The sequence below is a fragment of the Euprymna scolopes genome, chromosome 2 (genome assembly GCF_053919585.1).
Source record: "Euprymna scolopes isolate OS-2025 chromosome 2, ASM5391958v1, whole genome shotgun sequence".
NCBI classification, from domain to species: Eukaryota; Metazoa; Mollusca; class Cephalopoda; order Sepiida; family Sepiolidae; genus Euprymna; species Euprymna scolopes.
The window spans coordinates 66,027,316-66,055,253 of record NC_136483.1 but is presented as its reverse complement, the minus strand read 5'-3'; the positions used below and the strand labels follow the sequence as shown (position 1 = coordinate 66,055,253).

The 27,938-nt window shown below is 33.7% G+C and overlaps 1 protein-coding gene across 1 annotated transcript in view; it reads left to right on the top strand.

The window, feature by feature from the left end:
- Window positions 1–21,534: 21,534 nt before the first annotated feature.
- LOC145291834 (mitotic checkpoint serine/threonine-protein kinase BUB1-like) overlaps window positions 21,535–27,938 on the top strand; it is an 85,918-nt gene continuing 79,514 nt past the window's right edge. Inside the window, exons 1-3 of the mRNA XM_080137721.1 lie at window positions 21,535–21,733; window positions 24,414–24,473; window positions 25,939–26,080. Coding sequence (XP_079993847.1) covers window positions 21,609–21,733; window positions 24,414–24,473; window positions 25,939–26,080 — 327 coding nt within the window. The 5' untranslated portion in view covers window positions 21,535–21,608. The remainder of the gene's footprint in view (window positions 21,734–24,413; window positions 24,474–25,938; window positions 26,081–27,938) is intronic.

Sequence of the window (27,938 nt, the reverse complement as noted above, 5' to 3'; positions counted from 1 at the left end):
ATTTTTTTTTCTTTTTTTTCGCTTACAATTATACTGAGGAAATTGACAACAGTGCTATTTTTTTATTTTTGGTTTTGCTTTGATTTTTAATGGGCCATTTCCTTCTTCATATGTTTTTCTTTATTTACATTTTTTTGATACCTATGTGCACATTAATATTTCAGATATACCCCTCCCCCCAAACAAAACAATCCTGAAACATAACATTTTTATTTACGGTTACCATTGCTTACTTTGCGTTTCCTGCATTAGCAGCTTAGAATGCGGTTTACAACCCAATATCGTATGCATGTGTTTGATTACACTTTCCTTTAACATGACGACTTTTTTTCCTTTTGTTGCTTAGTATTTGCTCCTCAGGATCCTGACAGAGATTATCAAGGTTAAATATGGAGCAAATATTCTGACAACCCACTCTTCCATTCCCCACTCACAGGATGAGGTGTCTATTCCAAGAGCCATTCCTAACATGGGAATATTGCAGGTAACAGAGGAGGTTGGTGGTGTCCATTCCAAAAGTCGTTCTTAACATGAAGTTGGGGGTTGAGCGACAACAACCGAGGGGGGGTTGATTATGGACCAATTTTTTTTTTAAAATAAATCTCTACCTTAGATCAACATATACACTTTCCTTTAAAATGATGACTTTTGTAGGTTTTCAACTATGCTGATTCAGAAAATCTCATTTATATTTGGCTGATACAAGTAATTTTCAACATATCTAATTATATCCGACAGACACTTTCTTTGTAAGTTCATAGTATTTGTGTGTGGGGATCCAGACAGGGATTATCAAGGTTAAATTTGGGGCAAATATTTGGACAGCCATCCCCACTACCAAAATGGGGTGTCTATTCCAAAAGCCGTTTTTAACATGGGGAGGTTGGAGGTGTCTATTCTCAGAGCAGTTCTTAACATGAAGAGGTTGGTTGTTGGGCAACAACAACCATACTTTAATTTTTCTACAAGAGGAAAGGGGCACACTTCCACTGGGCAACGCAGATTAACGGGTCCTGCTAGTTTGAAATAAATACCACATTTATATTTTGATACACATAGGAATTTGTTTTTTCTTCTTCTATTTCATTGAAATATTTATGTCTTTGTCTTCTTTTCCCCTCTCCCTTCACTGAATACTCTCACTCCAGTAAATACAAACCTGAATCTTTGACTTTGGTTTCAAATAGTGACCTGAAAGCTAACCTTTGACGAATCCTCCCACCTGAACAACACCATCCCTTTCAGCATAAGATGATGATATCCTGTCAAACAGACACATCAGACCTCAAATATTTTTTATTTATGTGTTAGAGCCATTCCAATTGCATATTAATGCCTGAAGGAAGCTGCAGGAAAGGAATCTGTATGAAACAACAAAAAAAAGGGGTAAGAGAAAAGTAGAATAAACTGTCAGCCAAAGATACCCCTCGGAAGCATTTTCAATACATTCATACACAAAACATCCATTCACACCGCCGTTCTATGGTACTGATCCATGATATTTCCTGTTGACTCACTGAATCATGAACTCTTTTTCTAACAATCATTTACTTATTCATTTATTTATTTGAAATAAATGTTAATTTTATATCTTAATGCACACACAAGTTTGTTTTTCCTTTTTTGCCATTGGTGTATTTTTGTCTTTTTTCTCAATTATACGGCCAATCAATCAACAGGTTCAATCCACACTACAGGCCATACTACAAATTAATAAAATATATATATATTAAGAATATAATTCTTAAATTTACTTAAAACTTCTATTCAGTCATGGCTGACAGAATGAGAACAATCTACCTCTGTGTATAAAATAAAAGGTTCACATCTAAATTCCATAGAAATTTTCTGAGTTTGATAAGTCAGACCTGAAGAAAGTTGAACCTTATATCAGTGGAAACATTGTAATTGTAATGAAAAAACTTCGATACGGACTGAACTTTAAATAAGCTTTATTTTACTAAGAACAGACCCGGGGAACGAGACCTGTTACTTCAAGGAAAGGAAGAGAAAAGAAGGAAAAACTCAAGGGAAGTAACTCATTTCCGGAGAGTAGAAACGGAAGTTAAAAGTTAGAGTTCTTTTCTGTCAGCACAGTAATAATAACATCCAAGATAAACATAATAATCTGAATAGTCCAAGCAATATGGTGAATTATTTATGAAGAAACTGAAATGCATTTTGGTGGATTTAATGTTGCAATTAAATTATTAAAAAAAAAAAGAGAATCAGAAAGTTATTTTTCATATGTTATAAGGTTACATGTTTCTTCTGAATAGATTAATAGTAAATAAAAACAATCTACAAGTTATGCTAATGCAAGAAATGCAGGAAAACAAAGAGTAACGTTTTTGGTTTGGTTGGGTTTCCTAAAATTTCAAAGGAACAGAGTATGTACTTCCTTCCCACTGCAACAATATGTGGCACTCCTAAAAAGGGGTCACTCTGGACTATTACATATTGCCTGAGCAGCCCTGTCGGCATTCCTCAGTTGAAGTGCCTTAAAGAGGGGGGGTGCAAGAACTGGTAGGGTGAACCTCGTTGGACTCACTAGGAGTAATACTTCATCTTTACAGATAAAAGGCCACTGAAATAGACTAGTTTGGATGCAGCTCCAAAATCTAACCTAATTAAAAAAAAAAAAAATCCGGAGTAATCGTGTCCAATAGTTGATTCTAATTGCGGTTGGTAGACTATATTAAATAGTTGAAGCCAAATATTTCAGAAAAAACGGCCAAATTAATAATTGTAGCCAAATTTTCACAAACAAAAAAGCCAAATTGAAAAAACAAAGAGTGCGTGCATAAATATATAAACATTTATATATTTTCACATCATTATTTTTATTTTTTGTGTGTTTGTGCAGATTGGTGATGTTTTAAACCAATGCATTTCATATATATATATATATATATATATATACCATCCCTCTTGAAGAAGCCCGCATAGATCGGGCGAAACGTTGAGTATCCAGGTCCTTCCACCTCCATTTTATTTCATATCGTCGGATTTAATCCAGCTCAACAATCATATATATATATATATATATATATATTGAAGAGTTTAGCTCTTGAATATTTGCATCTTTTTTATTAAGATTCCCCCCCCCCAAAAAAAAACAATAAAGTATGTAAGTTTATTTGTTAATTATTTAATCTTTTCCATGTGATTTGATGACATTTATAAGTTTTTAGGCCTTCTGAATGAATATCACATGTAAAATTGTCGCCAACAAATAGTTTGTATGTAACATTATGCTTTCCGATGGCAAATCAAACAACGCCTGTGCATGCATTGTTTTGCTAATGGCAAGACTATTTGTCAGCAACAATTTTATAATTTTATTTATTTTTAGAATATTTGGAAACTTATGTCATCAAATTAAGGTGAATGTGAAAGGCGAAAAAAAACCCCAACAAATTGACCTTTTTTTGAACATTGAACATTTTCTTTATTAACGCTATATAGAGAAAAAATGGCTATACTGAAGATGCTTACTCTGGATTAAATTGAAGAGGTTAACTCCCAAATATTTGCATTTTTTAATTATTAGTTGGAAAAAAAAATATGGAAGTTTCTTTAACGAAATATAACAAACTTATTTTTTTGGCAACAATGTTATTGTTTTTAATCAAAATATTTTGTTAATTAGTAGTTCCTTCCACCATCACATTAGTCTTTTCCCTATGTAATAACTAGGGCTATGACAACAGAATATTCGTTTCATTGTTTTGACTCTTGAGTGTGTATCTGACACGGTTAATCAACCGAGAACCACATCACTCTATATAAAAGCATATACAGTATCAATGGATACACACTCGAGAGTTAAAACAATGAAAAGAATATACTGTTGTCCCAGCCCTAGTAATAACATCATGCTTTCTGACAGCAAGCATGTACGTTGTTTTGCTTATGGCAACCATAGCGGGAGAATTTTTAAAGAATAAGAAAATTCATAAAACACTAACTGTTAATTATTTTATCTTTTCCATGCGTACCTGCATAAAACAAAATCACTGAAAATGAAAAAAAAAAAAAAAAAAAATAACACAACACTAAAAATAGTAAACAAAATAATAACATATATTAAATTTACATTTATGTGAATTTATTGAAAATTAAAGGAATTTTTGGGAAGTGTGAAGAATCCCCAAGGAATAACTAAGAGAAAAATCAAATATCCAATAAATAAATGTTACCATCAGCAATAAAAATTACTTTGGTAATGTTGCTAAATAAAAGTGGTGGGTTATATGAGAAAAATAAGGCATTAAAAATGTGGCACTTTTTAGAGGCGAATTATCTAAGGGAGATTACTTCCATTGACTAAGACAAAAAAACATATTTTGAAATAAATAATTTGGGACGCTAGTTATGTAGCCGATAGCGACAAAATATGAAATTCAAGTAGCTAATTAAAAAGTTGTTGATCTTTCACTTAGTCAACAATGAACAAGCTGTTTCCGATTAGCAAATGATAAATATTTCCCTGCTTAAAAAATAAACTTTTTTACATGATTTTTTAAAACTTAATAAAAAGTAATTTTATTTAGAAAAAAACATTGGAAATGTACTTAATAATAAAAAAAAAATTCAACTAGTCAATTTTTTTTTTATTTTTTACACAGGCATCACCACATTATCAAGGCCAAGAGGCCACTCAAGGATAAGGGTTAAAGAGTGTACAGTAGAAATTGAACAATACAATAATCATTAGTAATGAAAATTTGGTAAATTTGTTAACTTATATGGAACGGCTCATCAAGAACCTATTTATGTTAGACTTGAAGACAACCATATTGTAGTCAGCCGGAAAGCAGGAAAATGGAAGATAATTCCACAGGCGTGCAGTTCTAAGAAAGAAGCTTTTTTCATGGAATCTACGTTTAGGTTTAAGCACAGATAAAGAGTGGGGGGAATTATTGATAGTGTTTTCAACTAGACGAGTGTTTCTTGTGAAAGTTTGGCAAGGGGGGGGGGACCATAGACTGAAGCTCAGTTGAACACTTTCCATGAAAATAACGATACATCAGAGACAAACTTGCAACATTTCTTCTCTGAGATAGAGATTGCAGGGAAGAGAAAAGGACATCTCCTACGAGGCTACGAAGTCTATTTTGAACTCTATCAAGGCAGGACAAGTCCTTTCTAGCAGCTCCTGCCCAGATGTGGCAACAGTATTCCATCCTTGGACGTACCTGGCTCTTATATAGATAGAGAATTGCATCAGCAGTGAGATATCTACTGGATCGATAGAAAGATCCCACCATTTTTCCAGCGGCCTTGGCAACAGATTTGATGTACATGTTCCATTTAAGATCAGGAGTAATGGTGAAGCCCAGAAGCTTGTCAAAACTTGAGGCCTCCTGAAGACGAGAGCCATTCATTTCAGTTGATGCCAGATGTGGATCAGAATGTTGATTATTTAAAGAGGGAAGCTTGGTTTTAGATGCATTAAAAGTAACCAGCCACTCCTTACCCCATTGTACCACGTGCTCAAGATCAGAGGAGAGAGAATCGGAGAGAACTTGGTCGTTTACTGTCTTAGATGTGGTACCATAAATGGTAGTGTCGTCAGCATAGATGTCTATAAATGATGAAAGGATGTGATTTGGAAGATCATTAATGTAGATCAAGAAAAGAGTTGGGCCCAGGATGGACCCCTGAGGGACACCGGCATTAATACTGTGAGCTTCTGGTTTTTGCCCTTCAACTACTACTCTTATGAACCTATCAGAAAGAAATGATTTAATAATTGAGAAGACATTTCCAGCTACACCATAGCTAGAGATCTTGTGAAGTAAACCTTTATGCCATACCCTATCAAAGGCCTTAGATATGTCAAGAGCAATTGCCCGAGAAAGGTTGCCTCCATCGAGAGATTTGCTCATCCTATGAGATATAACTGTAAGCACATCTGCTGTAGATCTAGCAGAACAGAAACCATATTGAGTGTCACTAAGAAAGTTATTTTTGCTGAGATGGTTAAAAAGTTCTTGATCTTTCGAATAGCCAATAATGAACAAGTTGTTTTTGATTAGCCAATGACAATGACTTTTAAGTAGGTAAACGTTAAACAATGATAAACGGGTGCTGTTTTAGAATTTGTCACTCTGCAAAGGGAGACAACTCTCGTTTACTAAGAGATTCGTTCATTTTTTTCATCTCATAATTTAGGACGCGATATTTATTATTTAATCAAAACATTAAAAAAAGGAAGCTGCGACAAAATTTTTTTGATGTCACAAAATTGACAAAATTAATAATACAAAATGTAGTCTTTAACCTGAAAAAAATACCAAAAATGAAACTCTTTAATAAACAAGGATGAAACTTTTAAAGCTGCAACAATTTTTTTTTTCTTTTTTACTGTAACAAAGCTTATAATATTGATAACGCTAACATGTAGTTTTTTAACCTTATAAAAATGAAAATGCAGCGATACTTGTAGAGGTATCACACTTTTTATAAAACGAAAACTGCGATTTATTACTTATGTTAAGAAATATTAATATTATAGCTGCCACAGACTTTTTCATATTTTCATCTTTGTTTTATTAAAAAGTTTTGTTTGAAAAAATATATATATATAATTCCCTATCGTCGCATTTAATCTCATAAGTCGTAAAAAATGTAGAAAAAAGTTGGCGCAGCTTACAACTATCGTAGCATTTTCATTTTTTGTAACATACACAAACTGCATGTTAGTATTATTAATATTATAAAAAAATTTTACAGTAAAAAGAAAAAAACAAAAAGTTGCCACAGCTTTAAAAGTTTTATCCTTGTTTTATTAAAGTTTCATTCTTGGCAGTTTTTAAAGGTTAAAGACTAATTTCTTAAATCCTTACCATAACACTTACTTTTTAATTAAGAAAAAAAAAAGTTGCCAAACTTCTTTTTTTAAATGTTTTCATCTAATGAAAATATCGTCGCTTCGTTGGTTTTCTCTTAATAGTCGTGTAAGGACTCCATTTTGTATTATTAATGTTATGAACATTAAAAAAAAAAAAAAATCGTCGCAGCTTTCTTTTTTTTAATGTTTTGATTTAAAAAAAAATATTGCGTCCTAAATTATCAGATGAAAAAAAATGAACCAATCTCTTAGTTAGCGAGAGTTATCTCCCTCTGCAAAGTGACAAATTGTAAAACAGCGTCAACAAACGTTTGCCTAGTTTTAAGTATGTAAACGTTTGGCATTGTCTTTTTTTTTATAAAGATTTTTTTTAATTTAATAAAAAAAAATGATTTGATTTACAAGAAAATATATAAAATTGAAAAACAATAGTTTTTATTATCATGTTTATATGGAAATGTACTTAAATAAAATTTTGGGTTTACACATGGATTTGAAAAAGTTGTCAAAAAACAAATATATAACAAATAAATGTTATCAAAGGCAAGATAAGTTACTTTTCTGCCAAACTGGATATATTTTTTGTGTTTTTATTCAATGTAACATATTTATTCAGCTCGAAAAACATACAGTGTTTACCGATGTATTCGAAAATTCAAGATGGCGTCTCACACCCTCTTTAACACCGTAAGTTTGGGAAAAGGTGTTATAAATAATAAACTATACAAAATACTATTAAAAACCCGCCGACTATATGTCAACCTATGTCACGGTAACATATATTGAGCGAGTTTTTAACAGTATTTTATTCTGTTTTTTATATAACACCTTTTCCCAAACTTACCGTGTTAAAGAAAGAATCAGACGCCATCTTGAATGTTCCAATACATCGGTAAACACTGTATGCTTTTCGAGCTGAATAAACATGTTACATTGAATAAAAACACGAAAAATATATCCAGTTTGGTAGAAAAGTAACTTATCTGGCCTTTGATAACATTTATTTGTTATGTATTTGTTTTTTGACAACTTTTTCGAATCTATGTGTACAGTAATACAAACCGAAAATTTAAAAAAAATAAGTGCTGAATGAAATTAGTCCTAGAAATTACTATCGGTTTTGTGTATGTTAATTAACAACTTCATTATTTTGTTATTTAACATTGTTTCATGTTTAATTTGTTAAGATAGTATTGTTCAGATATAGTATTCATGTATCATTATTTTCATTCTCTTATGGAGAGGAGATCTTTTTGTTTACTTAAAATTGTTTCATTGTTCAAGTGATTATTTAGCGTCCCAAATTATTTATTTCAAAACATGTTTTTTTTTTGTCTTAGTCTGTGGGAGTTATGTCTCTTAGATAATCCGCCTCTAAAACAGCAGCACCAAAGTTTCTTATCTTAAACATTATTACATGAGGAGTCATTTTGCATAAAAAGTTAATTTATTTTACCCATCGAAATTCAGAAAACGCACAATTTAATCATTCAATAAGCAAAAAATCAACATGGCTGCCTGTTGCCTTGCCATCCATTGACCAAAAAGCAGCCTTGACCTTGCGATCAAAAACCAAGATCTAGTTTATCGACGGGACTTTGGTGAATCTGTTTAGTTTGTATCTTTTTGAATTTATGTAGAGAGAAAAAGTGGCACAAATGAATTTGGCGAAAACCTTTGTTGCATCACGTGCATTTATTCTACATAAAATATTTTTCATTTTAAATTAAATCTAAATTTTACTTAAAAATAAAAGTTGTTTAAAAGTTGATTAAATTATTTGTCATTTAAAGTAAAGAAAAAAAAAATTAATTTGAAATAAAAATCGTTTAAAAGTTGTTTGACTTATTTTCATGTTTTTTTGTTTTTTGTTGTTGCATTTATTCTACATAAGTAAGAATACAAGTTGTTGTCAAGGCTGCTTTTTGGTCAACGAAATACCATTTTTGCTAATTGAATGTTTACACATTTTAATTGTACATTTCTCGAGTTTCGATAAGTAAAATAAATGAACTTTTTACATAAAATGACTCCTCGTGTAATAATATTTAAGATAATAAACATTTTTAATGTCTTATTTTTCTCATATCACCTGCAAACCCTATGTAGCAAATGTACCCATATTGCTAATTTTTTTTTTGTGTGTTTTTAAGTAATTTTAAATGCTCTTTATTTCATATTAAATATTCATTGTTTTTATGAGCCCTTCAAGATGACGGCTTATCCCATTCCTCTTCTTCCTGAAGAATCCTGTTGTGCAAAAAAAAAAAAATCAATTTGCTTTGGAATGTTAAAATGCACAAGTGCCAAAATTAAATACCCCTCCTACCAAAAAAGGAATGTGTGCCAAAAAAAAAAAAAAAAATTATAAAATAAAAACTTAAAGAACCATGTCACCAATCTGAAAATGAGGTGTGTGTTTTGTGGGGGGGGGGCAGTTGTCACCATTTTGAATCTGTAGGGCTTGTAAAAAAAGTGAATATTTAATATGAAATAACGAGCGCTTAAAACGACTTAAAAACACAAAAATAGACGAAGTGGGTATAAAAGTAACATTTATTGTATATTTGATTTTTCTACCCTTTTTTTCTTACTTTACAATCCCCCAGTTTTTTTTTTTTGTTTTTTTTTACAACATTGAATAAATAGATACTATGCAACAAAGCATTTTGCCAAATTTATTTGGCTCAATTCTGTCTCTAAACATAAATTCACCCAAGTACGAAGAAAATAAGCATTTTGATGTCCTGAATTGCCAACAGTTTTCTTTTGGCTCTCATCCACGTGAGTGTTCACGGTGGGATCATTAGAACCTACAAAGTTCTTCTCATGCACAATGATGTCATGCGTGTATACGCCAAAGTCAATCTGTCATATACCTGCATAGGTCCGCCACCCATCACTCAATACTCTTGTGGTGTTTCTCACTGAGAACGCAAACGCCAAGTTTGTTTTAAGACTTTATTCAGCCGAGAGCCCACCGCAAGTATCTACATGCTGTCTCTTTCTGCCCCGCCCGTTTTCCGGTGTTCCCCCTGTTATCGTCCCCTGTGTACCTACGTACATTACATCTCCCCCTAAAAAAGAAAGGTCCATTTATCATGGAAAAAGGTCAGGGTAGACTGCCCTTGTGACCCTTTTGTGGTCGAGGATTATTCTGCCTCAGTATGTGACCATTGAAATCCCCCCCTCCCTTTTTTTTTTTTTTTTTAAAGTTAAGAAAAAATAAAAGGTAATTGTTCAATCTTTAGTCAATCCAGACTAAAACGATTCGGTGGTCTTATTGTACGGCCCAATCGTCGTGGCAGGGCTAGTGGGGTATGCTCAGGGCTAGTGGGGTATGCTCACTCATTTCTCTATCTGGCTGCTCATAATCGGGCGAATTCTCATGTGTCAATGGAGTCTGTGGATGTGTGTTATTTTCTGTTGCCATATCTGGAGGCATGTTTAGTTCCGTGAAAATGCGTTCTGGATTGTTTTCACTTGGGGATTGAGGTGCTGGCTTGGTGATACAATGGCGAGACCTGATGTGATCCTGATGACGACGAACCAACTGGCCATCCTGCAATCTGATTAGAAAGGATAAAGGAGATACTCTTTCCAGAATGTGACCAGCCAACCACATGGATCCGGAACCAAAGTTCTATGCAAATACTGCTTGGTCTTCATCAAATGAACGCATCTGGGCAGATTTGTCATGGTGAAACTTTTGACATTCTTGGTTGTTATATACAACACTTGAGGTGGCGGGCTTCATACGATCCAGATTGGTGCGCAATCTTCGCTTCATCAACAACTCTGCCGGGGTAGATCCCGTTGTTGTGTGAGGCGTTGTCCGGTATGTCAGCAGAAAACAGGATATCTTTGTTTCCAGAGTTCCTCCCGACATTTTTTTAATACCGTTTTTAACCAGCCCAACTGAGCGTTCGGCTAGACCATTTGATGCCTGATATGTGGACTGACAAATTTGTGTCTGATACCATTCCGTTTCATGAACTCTGCAAATTCTGAACTGGTGAAGCATGGGCCATTATTACTGACAACAATGTGCAGGAGACCATGAGTAGCAAAACAGCACCTCAACCTTTCAATTGTAGTGGCTGAAGTAGCTGCACTTGTGGTATAGACATCAACCCATTTTGAGTGTGCATCCGTAATGACAAGCAGGTATTGGCCATTGTAATCGGCATAATCAACGTGAACCCGCTGCCAAGGTTCAGCTGGCCATTCCCAGGGGTGTAGTGGTGCCTTAGCAGGTAGGCTTCTGGAGCACTGACAAGGGTAACAGTTGTTCACCTTTTTTTCGATGTCAGCATCTATCCCAAGCCACCAAACATAGGTCCGGGCGAGGGCCTTCATCTCGACTATGCCAGGGTGGCATTGGTGAAGCTCGTCCAACACTCTCTGCCTGAGATGGTGGGGAATTACCACTCGTGAACCCCACAGCAGGCACCCCCTTTCAACACTTAGTTCGTTTTTACGAGCGTGAAATGGTAAATATACGGAGCATCATGTGGGAGATTGCACCCTCCATGTTGTGTGGCTTGAACAACCTTAGAGAGGATGGGGTCTTCGCGTGTATGAGCACAAATGTCAGTCGAGTCAACGGTGGAATTGTCCAGGTGATCCATGAGATGTATAATGCAGCCTGGTGTTGGGACATCTAACGCTTCCTGCAGGGGAAGACGACTCATTGCGTCGGCAGTGACGATGTGTGAACCAGGCCTATATTCTATCGTGTAATCGTAAGCACTCATCAACAATGACCAACGTATTATTCTTGGTGGCAGGGTGTCCAATGTTGGCTTTGCTGGGCTAAAGAGGCTGATAAGTGGCTTATGATCCGTAATGATACGGAATGCACGTCCAAATAAGTAGTGATGAAACTTTTTAGCCCAAAGATAATACTCAGTCCCTCCTTGTCCAACTGACTATAATTTTTCTCAGCCGGTAACATTGTTCTCGAAGCAAAAGCAACAGGTTTCTCTGAACCGTCGGCAAAAATGTGCGACAAAACAGCTCCGACACCATATTGACTGGCGTCACAGGTCAGCACCAGTTCCTTCTTCGGGTCATAGTGAACCAGGACATTTGTGGTCTGCAATGCATCTTTGGCTCGCTGAAAAGCTGTTAATTGGGGGGTGCCCCACGTCTAAGAGACACCTTTCCGCAGTAGATAACTTATCTGCGACGTTGGGGACGTACCTAGCGTAGAACTGGAATAAGCCCAAGAAAGCCTTAAGTTCGGTCACATTGCGTGGGGCTGGTGCATCCCGGATGGCACAGATCTTTTCTGCTGTAGGGTGAAGGCCTTCGGAGTCAACCCAATGACCTAAGTAGGTTACGGAGGGTGCCATGAATTTGCATTTGTCCAGACGAACGTGAAGACCAAATTCTGAGAGTTTCCCTAACACTCGGTCAAGGGTGCTCAAGTGTTCTGCATCTGATGATCTTGTAATTAGTATGTCGTCCTGATAGCATACGACATGTGGTTCATTTGCCAAAAAATTGTCCATACAGCGTTGATAGATACCAGGAGCTGATTTTACTCCAAAACTGAGGCGGTTGAACCTGTAGAGACCCCGTGGTGTATTGATTGTAAGGTGCTGCTTTGAGTTTTCCTCTAACGGAACCTGCAGGAACGCTGATCTCAAGTCAAGCTTGGTGAATTTCTTTCCCTGCACCAATTTTGAATACAAATCATCAATCCTGGGGATAGGGTACTGGTCGAGATTTGAACATTTGTTTATTGTAGTTTTATAATCTCCACACAACCGTATTGTTTGGTCAGTTTTGACAACTGCTACTATAGGGGCAGCCCATTCTGAGTATTGTACTGGTTCGATAATACCCAGAGACTCTAGTCAATCCAGCTCCTTGTCAACCTTTTCACGCAATGCAAAGGGCAAGTGTCGAGCCTTGCAGAATATGGGCTTTGTTTTCGGGTCAACACTAAGTTTTGCTGTGAAACCCTTCAGTGCGCCCAATTCATCCTTGAAAACATTGGGGTATTTTGCCATAATGTCTTCAATTGCAGGTGTAGCATTTACTGCTTTCAGCTGATGGATGCATTTCCAGCTGAGTTGCACTACTCGTAACCAGTTTCTACCAAGAAGTGCAGGGCCAGAACCAGGAACAATCACTAATGGCAGACAAAACTCTCGGCCATCATAGTCTACCGACACTTGACACATACCATACGGCGTGATACTTTCTCCCGTGTAGGTTGCTAGTTTCTGTGACATAGGCTTAAATACCGGCTTATCAGGTTCACACCATAGTTTTTCAAATGCATTACGGCTGATCAATGAAACAGCAGCTCCGGTGTCAATCTCCATCTCGACATTGCGGCCAATTATGCCCACCAACACCATCAGGGGCTCGGTTTTGCTATTTGCTGGCAGGTTAAACAGCCTATGCACTGAGGCGCAGTCGCTGCCTGTATCTTCGTCTACTGGTTCTTCACTGGTGACCTTGTAGGTTTTACGATTTCCAGCTCTGTCGTTGTACTTCCGGGTCAAACAGGCTGGCGAAATGTGACTGGTTTTGTGACAAAAATTACACGTTGCCTCTTTGAAACGACAGGAGTCGGGGTAATGTTTTCCGTTACATCGGAAACATGGTCTTTGTTTTTGTCTCCGTAGTAGAGTATGTCGTTCAACCTGGTTGACTTTCGTCTGTATTGTAAAATTGGACGTTGAACAGGCTGCCCTGTCACTAACATTCCTGTCTGCACTTTCCATGGCAAGAGCTATCTGTCGGACATAAGGAAATGTTAGTTTCCTCTCGGAAAGCAGTCGCCGACGGATTCGGTCATCCATCAATCCAACGACGAGCAAATCTCTCAACATCTCTTCTATCGTATTTCCAAATTCACAAAACTTTGTAAATTTTTTTAAATGAGCAATAAAATCCGAAATGGACTGACCTGGTTGTTGGCGGCACATGTAAAAGTTGAATCACTCAACAATTACGGACGGTGTTGGGTTGCAGTGCTCTTTTAACGAGAGTGAGAGTTCTTCATAACTTTTGTCTCTTAAGCTGTGCGGCGTAATGAGATCCTTCAGCAGAGAAAATGTTTCACCACCACAAACAGAAAGAAGGACGGCCTTTTTCTTTCCTGGATCTTGTATTCCGTTAGCCTCGAAATAATACTCCAATCTTTCTGAGTATATGTCCCAATCACCTCCACTCGGCGAGAATTCGTTGATTTTACCATAAGACGTCATGTTTTTAAAATGCGTGTGTGCAGGTAGAAATATGTCGCTATTTAATTTCTACTAAACGCGATGTTTTTCGGAGAAAAAGTTTAAATAACTTTCCCCTTTATGAGAAATGATCTCATCCTCGTCGCCATGTGGTGTTTCTCACTGAGAACGCAAACGCCGAGTTTGTTTTAAGACTTTATTCAGCCGAGAGCCCACCGCAAGTATCTACATGCTGTCTCTTTCTGCCCCGCCCGTTTTCCGGTGTTCCCCCTGTTATCGTCCCCTGTGTACCTATGTACATTACAACTCTAGTGCCTGGTAAAATCCATTCTCAGATGATTGGTAGTAGAGTTTCTGCCTTTTGGTTCAGAACCTCCATGAGATGACATAGCCCAGACACTTTCTCAACAGCTCCAAAAACCCAATGGTTGGATTTGACGGTTGTTTGGTGTAATTTTCAATGAAAAGACTTACTTTCATCAATTTCGACTTCTTTTGGGTATCCGTCTAAAGTTATACCTCACAATTTAATTGGGGTTGTTTCGATAAATCGGTGGCATGTCTAAAATAGTTGCACCAATCTATGAATCTTTTCTTTCTCACTCCAATCTTTTTTGAAATAGTCTTCTGTGGATGGTCCATAGTCCACATGTAAATTATTATAAGAATTGTCTTCAATGAAGTTTGCTTTTCCCAAAAAGGAGTTTGTCCATATTGACCGATGATATTTATCTTTTTTACATGACCATCTCAATCCATCAACGGACTACAAATTGCATTGCAATCTGCATGGTAAATTACAGATTTCATATCTTAGAATAAGCTATTAACCAACGCTTGGCAAGCAATTGAAGCATTTCATAATTGTCAGACAGCTTTTCGCAAAGTTGTGAGACCGTCATTTCTTTATTCTGCATGAACTGGTTGTCATATACATCATTTACAAAAGTTGAAAGAGCCATTATTGTAAAGATTGTGGTTCCAAGTAGGTACATATCCATGCTGCTTTGTAAGTTGTTGTTAGGGTTAGCAATAGAATTAGTTCCGGATTTTACTTTTTTTGGAAAAAATCTTAATAAAAAAGACACAAATATTTGGGAGCAAAACTCTTTAATATATAAATATACTAGTATGCGTACCCGGCGTTGCCTGGATTGACATGAAGTTCCCTTTGGAACACACCTGCCATACTAATCATTTTCATCATGAGCAATGTGGATACACCCACAACAATTTCAAAAATAAAAGAAAGGATAAAAACATGTAAATGTAATCGCCCCCAAAAAGAAGTATCTGATACCCTTTCCACCAGATATTTCAGCAGAAGGAATGAAAAGAGAAGAAACGTTTCTCCAGATACTGAGCACTGGAAAGACCTTTCCCCGCCCCTAAAAAAAGAATAATTAAAAATAGATCATTACAACTTTTATTTAAAAAAAAAAATAGCGGCGAATGCCTGTGTGATAGCAGAAAAAAAAAAAAAAATTAGCCAAGTAGGCAGGCTTGAACCTGCAACGCAAATGAAGGTAACAAGGTAACTTGGGAATTGTTTTGCTCACTATCCTAAGAAAATTCACAATTTTGTCAACTTAAAAAAATAACCTTTATAAACATTAACATGTGCGTTTTTTTTTTTTTTTTTTTTTTTAAATAAAGGAAATTTTCGATTTTCTTTCTTTTTAGGGGGGGGGACTTTTTCAATTTGTTTTTTTTAGGGGGGAGTCTTTTTGTTTTTAAAAGTGTGTGCTTTGAATTCAAACTTAAGTTTGAATTCAAAGTTGTCAAAGATTCTGTAGTAATTTTTTATGACGTAACCCAGCATTGTTTAACCCCTAAGAAAAATGAAGAGCTACCAAAAATTAATTCCAAAAACAATTAAATGAAATTTTTCGTCATTTTATGTTTCTAATGTAACCCTCCCCCCAATTGAATTTGTCATATATTGGGGTTTGATTTGTTTATGAAAATGTTAGGTGAAGGTCTCATAAAAATTAATTAAATTTATTGTTATTTTATGTTTCAAATGTAATTCCCCTTCGCCACACCAAAAAAAACCCCCAAAAAACAAATTGTATTTGTTATGTTTTGCCCTCCTGCCCCCATCGCAAAACTTGAAAAAATGCTAGGTGACAAGTTTTATTAAACGCTTGGTGGCCAAAAAGTGGGTGCTGATTTTATGTTAAATTTATATAGAAAAGTGATCCCCACTCTAAAATGTTAATTTTTTAAAAATTTCTCCTTTCATATTTTTTATAAAGGCTGTTTAAATGTATTCGGCTAAAAAAATGTAGATCTTCATTTTTCTACGGGTTAAACGACGCTGGGTCACGTCGTAAAAATTTACCTTTCTTTAATTAGAAAGTTAAGTTTGTAATCGATGAGATTAACGTGAAAGAAGAAAAAAAAGTGTACATTGTGGAATTTAGAGGGGGGCGGTAGATCTTAATTTTTTTAGGTGTTAAATGACATCGTAAATATTTACCGATTTCTGTATAGCCGTTTAAAGAATGATAAAAACAAACAAATGAAATCTTTTCAGTTTTTTTTGTAAGTGTTCTTTTTTTGGTTGAATATTTAAAAATTCAATAAAAGCCAAACATTTTTCTATCTATACAGAATTATTTTTTCCAGCTAGAAACTTATTGAGATTACCAAATTATTTTATTTGGTGAGAGTTTTTTTTTTATGTTAAAAGTTTCTAGGGGCAAATAACTCTAAAATGTTTTTAAAAAGATCGATGTTGGAAATAATAATTCCAAATAATTTAAATTAAATATATTATCAATATAATTGTTGTTTAAAGTTTATTAAATAACACTTTTAAATAGAATACTTAAAACAATCCTCTCGTTAAAAATATTAACTAAGATACCGCTATTTAGTAAAATCGATTTTTCTTAGTGCAAGTGAGGTGAACTGTACATTTTGCAAGAATCATACTATATATAGAAATAAATGAAAGATTAAAGTAAGAAACATTTTGTATATGAAATGCATTGGTTTAAAACATCACTATTCTGCACAAACATACCTAAAAATAACAATAATGACGTGAAAAATATATAAATGTTTATATATTTATGCACACACTCTTTGTTTTTTCAATTTGGCTTTTTTGTTTGTGAAAACTTGGCTACAATTATCAATTTGGACTTATTTTCTGAAAGATTTGATTTCAAATATTTATTAATCTGGCAACCCCAATTAGAACCGACTATTCGACACATTTACCAAAATCCCAAAACATCTTCATGATGTACGTACCGGTCATGGAACAAAAAGTCATATTCCACAAATCACATAAATTGATCAAGTGCATTTTTTTAAACTAAGAAATTCAGGGAAAAATCAATAAATATGGCATGAATGGGATTGCAAGAGAAAAATTGTGTAGGCATTAAATTTTTTTTTTTTTATTGCGGTTAAATATTATACGAGAAATCTTTTTGTGATAAAATCTGTTAAGAAATACACACTTTGGTAAATTTTTACATTAGGTCCAACTCTACAATTTTCTTTAAAATGATGACTTTTAGAGGTTTTCAACTATGCTGAATAAGAAAATCTCATTTAAATTTTGCAAAGACAAGTAGTTTTCGAGATATAAAAACCTGTATTATGCAGTGTAATTCACTGGCCACCATGTTTGTATGCACATGTAATGATCAAATCTACTTACCTGCAATCGATACTGCCACCCCAGCCCAATTTTTTTATAGTATTTGTGGGTGGGTATGCTGACAACGAATATCACAGCTAAATTTGGAGCAAATATTTTTTCATCCACTGCCCAAGAAATGGGATGTTTATTCAAAAGCCGTTCTTAGCATGGGGAGGTTCGGGGTGTTTATTTCAAAAGCCGTTCTTAACATGGAAGGTTAGGGCGTGTCTATTCCGAAAGCCGTTCTTAACATGGGTATTGGGGGGGGCTGTTTAAAAGCCGTTCTTAACATAAAATTACTCAAAGAAGTGAAAAAGTCATAATTGTTTTGTTTTACACGCATTCACATTACTAATTTCTCGGATGTGGAAAAAAAAATGGATTTGTTTCCGCTAGGCGGCAGTGTCGGTCACAGAGAAGTTTGTTTATCGTGCGTGCGTACGAACATGGCGACCAGTGAATTATAGTGCATAATACAAGTCTTTATATCTCAAAAACTACTTGTTTCTGCAAAAATTAAAGGAGATTTTCTTATTCAGCATAGTCGAAAACCTTGAGAAGTCGTCATTTTAAAGAAAATTGTGGAGTTGAACCTAATGTGAAAATTTATCCACACTTTAAATATCTAAACATTAGTAAACAAAAAAAAAATACTTGATCAAATTAAGTGAGTTTTTTGTATGATAACTTTTTTCCATAACGAGTACATACAATATAATTTATTTTCAATATTTTCATTTTTCATGTTTTGATTAAACCAAATGGTGCTAATGCACTTACTGATCCGCGCTATTTTTTAAATCGTATTTCCAAGTTTAATTAAAGTTTTATATGTTTTTTTATTCAATTGTAAGGTTAAAGTACAGAATAGGTACAAAACAGCCTCCCCTCCTCATATTAGGAATGGCTTTTTAAATAATAACATTATTATTTCAGCACGGATCAAGAGGTGCATGAGTACCAACTAAACAAGTACCGTTAAAGAATGGCCATCCGGCGTCCATTGAATAACCATGCTAATGTTTACATATTACAAGTGTATATTTCTCAATACAAAATGTATATTTCTCAATAGATTTTAACTCGAAATACTTCTTTATATAATAATATTTAGCAAAAAAAAACAAAAAACATTTTTAATGGCTACACAGATTTTTTTTCTTGCAACCCATTCACGCTGTAATTTTGTGATTCGGTAACCGAAAACCAAATTTCTGAGTAGACGAAACATTGTTTTGATCTGCCGTATTTAATAAATAAAAGGGAGACAACTCAACTCGAACTATTGAGTTCAAAATCAGTAGGGTCTGCCAAACGATTGTGAAAAATGGACCACATGTGACGTCAGATTTGTATTAACTATATGAACTATGGAAAAGCAGAAGCGACGTAATGATTTTTTAAAACCTTTGTTTATCTTCTTCAAACTGCAATTAATAATTAATCTTTGTTAAAATTTTGTTAGGTTTTAAGATTTACACAGTTTAACGATTAATAATATTATAAACATTTGTATATTAAATATGAAATACGGTTTTACTGAATATTCATTTGGTTACGTATGGGGTTCCATATTTTGTTCGGTAAAAAGAGACAAACAAAATATGAGTGGGGGGGGGCTACAAAATGCTTAATATTTGTGCAATAATATTTTCAAATTGGTTTTAATCTGGCGATAAAATAGCTGACAAGAGTCATGTTTATATTAAAACTTAATATTTAAAAAAGTTTTCAACACAATTAATTAAAAATCTATGTTGTAACGGAACATTTTGAAATAATGGAATTTTAATCGTTTTAGTCTTTTAAAAATTAATTAATGTTTACGAAGTTTCTTTTTCTTGGCAATTCAACTGATTATAGTATATATTAATTCGAAAAAACGCTATTTTAAAAAAAAAACATAATAATATGTGAGAAATCCCATAACCAACACCATTTTGTTTGCCCGCCTAACATGATTTGTGCGACGGTCTTTGAGTGGTTCAATTTGAATGCACCAATTTGTATTACATGTGCGTTATTTTTCAGTCTGACATGAATACGGAACAGTAAAGGACTCACACAGCGGTGCTCCGTTATAGAGTGCCAGAATTTTAACTTCATTGGACACCATGCAGTGGGTGAACGAAGGACATTTCTCTAAATACAGAGACAACATAATTGCTGAACTTATTTTACCCAATGAGGATATTCTACAGAGTTCGGCATAATATTTGATTATGGAAAATTATTCCTATTTGTTTCAGAGACCACGAGGTCCTAAAATATGCCATATTGGGTGACAACATTCACGCCGTGTTCAACCATGTAGAACATAGATCTTTCTAAAAGGAAACCTGAACTAACATTCCCACAGAGGAATCATAACTACTGGCTCCATTGCAATAGAAATTTCGATAGATTTAAATATATTTTGTTCGAATTTCGAAAAAATAAATATGGAGGGGGGGACACGTACTAAAAAAATATCCCCCCCCCCCGTATATTTTACGGAAACTGCATTTTATATGTAATTTCATTCTAAAATGGATAAGTATCGAAAATTTCACGAAAATCTGGCCATTAGTTGATTTTTGCTAGATTTATTAAATACGGGTATGTTTTTACGTTCGGAATGTCTACTACATGGGAAGGTTATTTTAAAGCGCCAATTATGTAAACACGATTTTCGTCTCGCAATTTCATTATTTTCGTTCGATGGAAATTCTTTTTTTTTTTTTTTAAACTATTACTGGTTTATTTTACCCTTCTTTTAAATGGTACAAAAGTTATACTGGGGTTTGTATTACTGTACACATAGATTAAACTAGACAAAATACTATTAAAAAACCACCGAATATATGTCAACCTATGTCACGGTAATATATATTGGGCGAATCTCTAACAATATTTTGTCTATTTTATTATTTATAACACCTTTTCCCGAACTTACCGTGTTTAAGAGAGAGAGAGAGAGAGAGAGTCGGCCGCCATTTTGAATTTTCCAATACATCAGTAAACACTGCATGTTTTTTGAGCTGAATAAACATGTTACATTGAATAAAAACACGAAAATTATATCCAGTTGGGTAGAAAAGTAACTTATCTTGCCTGTGATAACATTTATTTGTTATATATTTGTTTTTTGACAACTTTTTCGAATCTATGTGTACGTACAGTAATACAAACCCGTTATACTGATAATATTAGTTTATAATAAAGTTACATCGTGTTACATAAAGGGTGGGGTAATTCTGTGGTGAATTTTGGCAGTCCCTAAAAATCAGTCTTGTAATGATGATAATGTAATACATATATATATATATTAATCGTTAAAAATCGTACTAAAAAATGATTTTCTCTCTAAACAAAACATAAACATCATCAGACTACTTGATCAATTTACATCATTTTTGAAATATAACAAATATTCCATTCTGTGATGGATACGTACACCAAAAAGATTTTCTGTATTAAAAAAAAAAAACGGTTGAATTCTGGATAAGAACTCCAGTTTCAAACGGACTGGTATCACAGCAACAAAAATGCTGTCTTTTTCCTCCGCAAACGGATGACTTTATTTTCTTTTTGACTTGTTACTCTTTTTCATTAGCCGCATATTCAAACGAAGTAATTTTCAAATATATATTTTTTTATTTTATTGCAAATATATTTTAAAATTGTAAAAAAAATTAATTTAATTAAATATTTCTGAAGATTGCCACAAAAGTTAATTTATATGCTTATTCGTGAATTTAAGAATAATTTATACGAAAATAACTAAATAAATGATATTTTCAACTGAACAACAATTTCACTATTCCGAATCCGATTGCCCAATCAGATTTCGTCACTCGAATTTCAAACTTCCATGTTTTTCGACGTCTACTAACGCAGTATGATGGAATGGGAACTTAGCAAAGAAAATGTCTTGCCAAAGAAAAATGGCAGGTCTGTATCCCAGCTCGTATCAGCTTTGCAACCTCAAGGAGATCATCTTATTCAGATCCAGACCATGAAACAGTAAGTTTATTTTGGTCTTTTTATATATAATCAGTTCAGACAGAAACCAATCGACATTTTTACTGCTCTAACGATGTTGCTGAAAAATTTCAATTAAAATTTAAAAATTATTCCTTAATCAGAAAAAGTTACTATTTTTCAGATAACAAAATTAAAATGTGAAACATTAAACATTTTTACATTAATTATTTAAAAATTGTAAAAATAAACATCAAGATCATAATAAATACGTCGGTGACGGACGGTTATCTTTCAAATTATTTGTTTTTCTAGTTATTGTTCTTTCTGCCAATACATTAGAATAATTTATTATTAATTTCACCTTGAATATAAATTCGGGCGTATTTTATTTATTTTGTATGAGATCCGTAATTTTAACGAATACAATCTTATGCCTTTATAGGTAGATGTTTTTTTTTCTTTTTGTTCTTTTTCCAAAATGTCGACAGATTTCGAGACATAATTTCCAAAAACATTTTAAAAAATATATTTTCAAAAATTGGTAAAGGTGCAACATGCAGCATCTTTCCACCCTTCAAAAATCCTTTAAAATTATTTTTATAGTTTGTCGGGCCTTTTTGCAGTCTAGATATAAAAAAAAAGTTTAGATAAACCAAAATATCGGGAATATACGGGAACATAGTTGACGGTTCATCGCCTGTAAGAATGTCGTTTGATTAGCTATTCAAAATGGTGTAATTATTGTAAAAAAAGATACTCACGCAGAGAGTGATCCACCAAACTTAAAAAAAAAATGCTGGGTTGACATGTCCCGTTAAACGCTAGGGGACCAAAAAGTGAGTGCTCATTTTACGTTACATTTATATAGGAAAGTGATCCCCACGCTAAAATGTTAATTGTTTTGGTTTTTTTTTGTTTTTTTTTTTTAAATTTCTTTCATATTATTTATAAAGGCCGTTTAAACATATTAAGAATAAAACAAAAATTAAATCTTCATTCCCCCCCCCCCTCTTTAAGGGGTTAAACGACGCTGGGTATTCAAGAAATATCATTAATGAAAAATATTCTGGGTACTGGTCGCGATTAGAGTTCCCTGCCGAACACCTTAAAAAAACACTGACTTCTCCCTTCGCATGCGCAAAGGACATGTTTTAGTTGCCATAGTAACTAAACGATCATGAATTTTTATCGACTTAGTTTTACTGTTTATGAATATTGAAATAAAAGGCATTACTACACATTTATTAATAATATCTCCCTTTTAATCACTTTTATCGACTTTTTTTTTTTTTACTGTTTTTTACTGTTTATGTGTCACTTTTATCGACTTTTTCTTTTCTTTTTTAAATAGCATTTTCTTTTTTAAATGACTACGTTTTACTGTTTATGTCTCACTTTCATCGACTTTTTCTTTTCTTTTTTAATAACATTTTCTTAAAATTAATATTAAAATAATTTCCCAACTTTTTTCATTTCTATGTGTTTTTAGTTTTGTGTGTTGAATGAAACTTTTTTTTTTTTCATTACAACAATAGTTATCGACCCCGGTTCTTTGGCTAACAAACGACATCTCTCGGCGGTTCTTGAAACTAAATTACACGCATTCGCTTCATGTTACTGACATGCAGAAGTGCCAATGGTGCCATAGGTGTTATTGTAAATTAACACTCTTAGCTAATTCCATAAAATGAGATTCTACTTTTTTAGGCGAATTTGCATAATATCTCACTTTTATCGACTTATTTTTTTTTTACTGTTTATGTGTCACTTAAAAAAGAAAATGCTATTTAAAAAAGAAAAGTCGATAAAAGTGACACATAAACGGTAACAGTAAAAAAAAAGTCGATAAAAGTGATTAAAAGTGACATATTTTTTAATAAATGTGTAGTAATGTCTTTTATTTCAATATTCATAAACAGTAAAACGAAGTCGATAAAAATTCATGATCGTTTATTTACTATGGCAACTAAAACATGTCCTTTGCGCATGCGTAGGGAGAAGTCAGTGTTTTTTTAGGGTGTTCGGCAGGGAACTCTAATCGCGACCAGTACCATATTCGGTTTTCTAATATTGTTTCAATTTAATTTTATTACGTCAGTTTCAATATTGTTTCATTTTAATTTTTAAATTTCTACAATAATTATGTTGGTACTTGTACAGTTTAATCAAGAAATTAAAAAATGAAAATATCGAAAAAAAATTTAATTGTACGTATCCGTTATGGAATGAAGTTCCCCGAAAAAAAATTTCACTTAATTTCATCAAGTAGTTTTTGTTTTACAGCGAAAAAACAATTTATGATACCTAGCAAGAAGTTCGATTTTTAGGAAGAAAAGCTAGTGATAAAGATGGGGAGGGAGTGTCGGCGCTTTAACTAGAGTTATCTCCCGTGACGTTTCTAAACTCCAAATAAAAATTAAGAAAAAATTCAAGCTGTCTGCCTTCAACGCGCTCTCATAAAAACGTGTTTTTCCAATGTAAAAAAAAAAACCCCAAAAAGTACTCTATCAAATTAAGTGAATTTTTTTTTTTTTTTCTCTCGGAGATCTTCAGTTCAAAACGGATACGCGTACAATATAACCTTTTTTTCGATATTTTCATTTTTTAATGTCTTGATTACCATTGTTATTTTCAACAATTTTATATTATAACATATTATATTGTAACATTTCTCCCCATTTTTTTTTATTTTTTATTTTTAAAAAATTTTTATTTGTAGTAATTTTGAAGAGGAACTCCGAGCATATTCGGGTGATGATCCCTTGGATGTTTGGTATAGGTTAGTATGATTTTATTTTATTTTTCATTTTGGGTTTGTATTACTGTACACATAGATTCGAAAAAGTTGTCAAAAAACAGATATATAACAAATAAATGTTATCAAAAGCAAGATAAGTTACTTTTCTACCAAACTGGATATGTTTTCATTGTTTTTATTTAATGTAACATGTTTATTCAGCTCGAAAAACATACTGGGTTTACCAATGTATTGGAAGATTTAAAATTGCGCCCGACTCTTTCTTTAACACGGTAAGTTTGGGAAAAGGTGCTATAAATATGAAACTAGACAAAATACTGTTAGAAACTCGCTCAATATATATTACCATGACATAGGTTGACATATATTCAGTTGTTTTTTAATAGTATTTTTTCTAGTTTATTATTTATAACAGCTTTTCTCGAACTTACCATGTTAAAGAGAGAGTCTGGTGCCATTTTGAATTTTCCAATACATCGGTAAACAATGTATGTTTTTCGAGCTGAATAAACATGTTACATTGAATAAAAACACGAAAAATATATCCAGTTTGGTAGAAAAGTAACTTGCTTTTGATAACATTTATTTGTTATATATTTGTTTTTTGACGACTTTTTCAAATCTGTACAGTAATACAAACCCTATATCTGATATATATATATATATATATATATATATATATATATATACCTTCATTTCCTGAGAAAGAATCTTTTAAATTTGTTTTAAAAGAAGGAAGTTATAACCATTTTCAGTGCATCATGTTGGATATTTTTCTATTTAAGACTATTTTGTCACATTTCTCACTTTTATAGTGAAAATATTGTTTTTGTTAAAATACTAAGCATTTATCATAGGTGTATGTGTTTAAGGAATTGTGATATACCATTGAAAATTTCTTTAGTTTTCAAAAAGTCCAGTTAATGCAATTTATTCAAGATCTTGAAAAAATAAATAGCATAAAAATAAAAAATTAAATAACTTGGAAAGTTGGTATGTAATAAAATTTTATGTGCAAGAAGTGGAAAGTTAATGGTAGGATGTGTTAAAAAAAAATGAATACAAGATTTTCTAAGTGATTCAACCAACTTATTTTTGTTTATACCAGTTGGGAGATTAGTAGTTACTTATTTCGGCATTCAATCTGAAGTGGTTGGTCCTGCTTCATCCAGAGAACTTGTCATATCCTGAACAAATACTGACCAGGCTTGATAAGTCCTCAGCAATCAATCCAATATTGACTTTGTTAGTGTCAGACGTATGGTCTTGTTTACTTTTAAGAGGTTTGTCTCTTTGAGAAGGGATTAGTTTATTGCTAATGTCCTGAGTCACTCCTATTTGAGAATGCTGATGGTGTTGTGCAAGGATTTTCTTTTTTTTTAAGCCAGAGTGCTAATCCTAGTGCACTGACTTTTTTACTTGAACCTGATCTAGTTACATTGTCTTTAACGGCCAACCATTTAATTTTTTCTGTTCTTATTTTAAGATATATTTCCTGGATGGAAGAGAATTATCCAAAAGGCGGCAAGAAAGATCTTCGATCAGTAATGACAAATTGCATGAAGGCTTTTTGTGACGATGACAAATATAAGAATGATTCTCGCTATGTGGATGTTTGGATCAAGTTTGTAAGTATTTTTCATCGGTTCCTTTTATGTAGAATTGATGTTCGTTTTAACAATCTTTGTTCAAAATAGCATTTTCTATTTACAAACAGTTGATCAATTTTAGTATTAAAAACTGAATGCTTTTTCTGTGACTGTCTTGATTTTATCTGAAACATTTTTTGAACCTTATCTATGCCACCATCTTGGATTGATTTTCTCACTAGCTGTATATACTTCGCATTGCCAGGTTAAAACATATAGCCAGGCAGAGGTTTTAGTCATATACTATTAAGATACACTGAATATATATTTTATGATTTTCCTTCAATTAGACCACATTTTGCATTTATGGAAGCATAAAACACAGCCATTTTCGTCTATCAGGTGACAAAGTTCCTGTGGTTTTTAACTTTTAAATTCAAATGAACATATCTCTGCTCAAACAAAAAATTATTGATCGAAATAAGCACCATCAGAATTAACACTTTTGCCAATGCAAAACAAGTATATTTATGCCAATAACATAAAAATCTTGCATTCTGGTGGTGATGAAGTCACTGAAGGCTTTTTTGATATTGCTTAGGTTTTCAAAGCATTTCTTACACAGAAAGTTATGAAGATGCTTGAAAAAATGGTAGTCGGTAGATGAGAGGTCTGGAGAGTATGGCAGATGAGGCAGTTTCATAGCAAGATTCATTCAACTTTTGCAAGGTTGGTTTAGCAATGTGCAGTTGGGCATTATCGTGTAGGAAAATTGTTCTTTTTCTGTTGACTAACGCTGGGTGTTGTTGAAGTTTCTGATGCATTGCATCCATTTGTTGACAGTATTTCTCCACTGTATACCGCTATCAGCCGGTCACTGAGGTGTGACCGACAGACGTGTTATAGTAAATGTCTTAAAGCGGTCTCATGAAGATATGAAGATGGGCCAGTCATTAGGGTCTGTGTAGTAAGAAGAAAATCATACCTGAGATGTTGGATCTGGGTGTGGCTCCTTTCTTTTCTCAAGATGATCTCTTCACCCTGGTGGGAATCTTCATCTCTTTGTCCTCAGGGCCGCCTTTCGACTTCAGACATTTATGAAGGCATTGATGGCAGACACAAGAAAAACGACACGCGACACAATTGTAATATACATAAGGTATAACTAACTATTTTATTTTACAAAATATATATTACAATACATATTACAATTAATTTTTACAATTAAAACTGGACAATAGGGTTTTCAAAGCTGATTAACCTAACTAGTGTTGAGGGAGGGGGTGGCCCCCCTCATTTATGGAGAGACAGACTATGCGTCCTCACATCATGGTGGTCGTGCAGGAAAGAGACAGAAAGATAGCAAGGGAATTATGGGAAGGGATTTCTTTGTATCTCTACGCTCATGGACAAATTACCACCCGTCCATGCTACAGAGTGTGTTAGAAACAGTGGCACAAGGAAATAGTGCCACAACTGTAATGGAGGAGACTGGTTGCAGATCACCAAGCAGTCAGCATGACCTTCATTTGGTGCAACTCTGGCTTCAGAAAGTGTCATGGAGCTTCGTCGGCTGGGTGTCGCCAGTTGTTATAAAGAACCCACTTTTCATCGCAAGTAACAACCCGATCAAGAAACAGGTTGTTTTTGTTGCATAAAAGAAAGGAAGATGACACTTCATAATTCTATTTTTTTTTTTCTTTTTTTAATCTTTCCGATCTCTCTCAACTGATTAGAAATCGTTGTATATGTTATGTCTAATTCAAAAGCAAGTTCTCAAACAGTTGTGCATGGATTGACTTCAACTAAGGCTCTTAATTGATCGTTGTTAACATCCAATGGCTGACCACTACGCTCGTCATCTTCAAGACTCATTGCTGCCATGAAATTTCTTAAA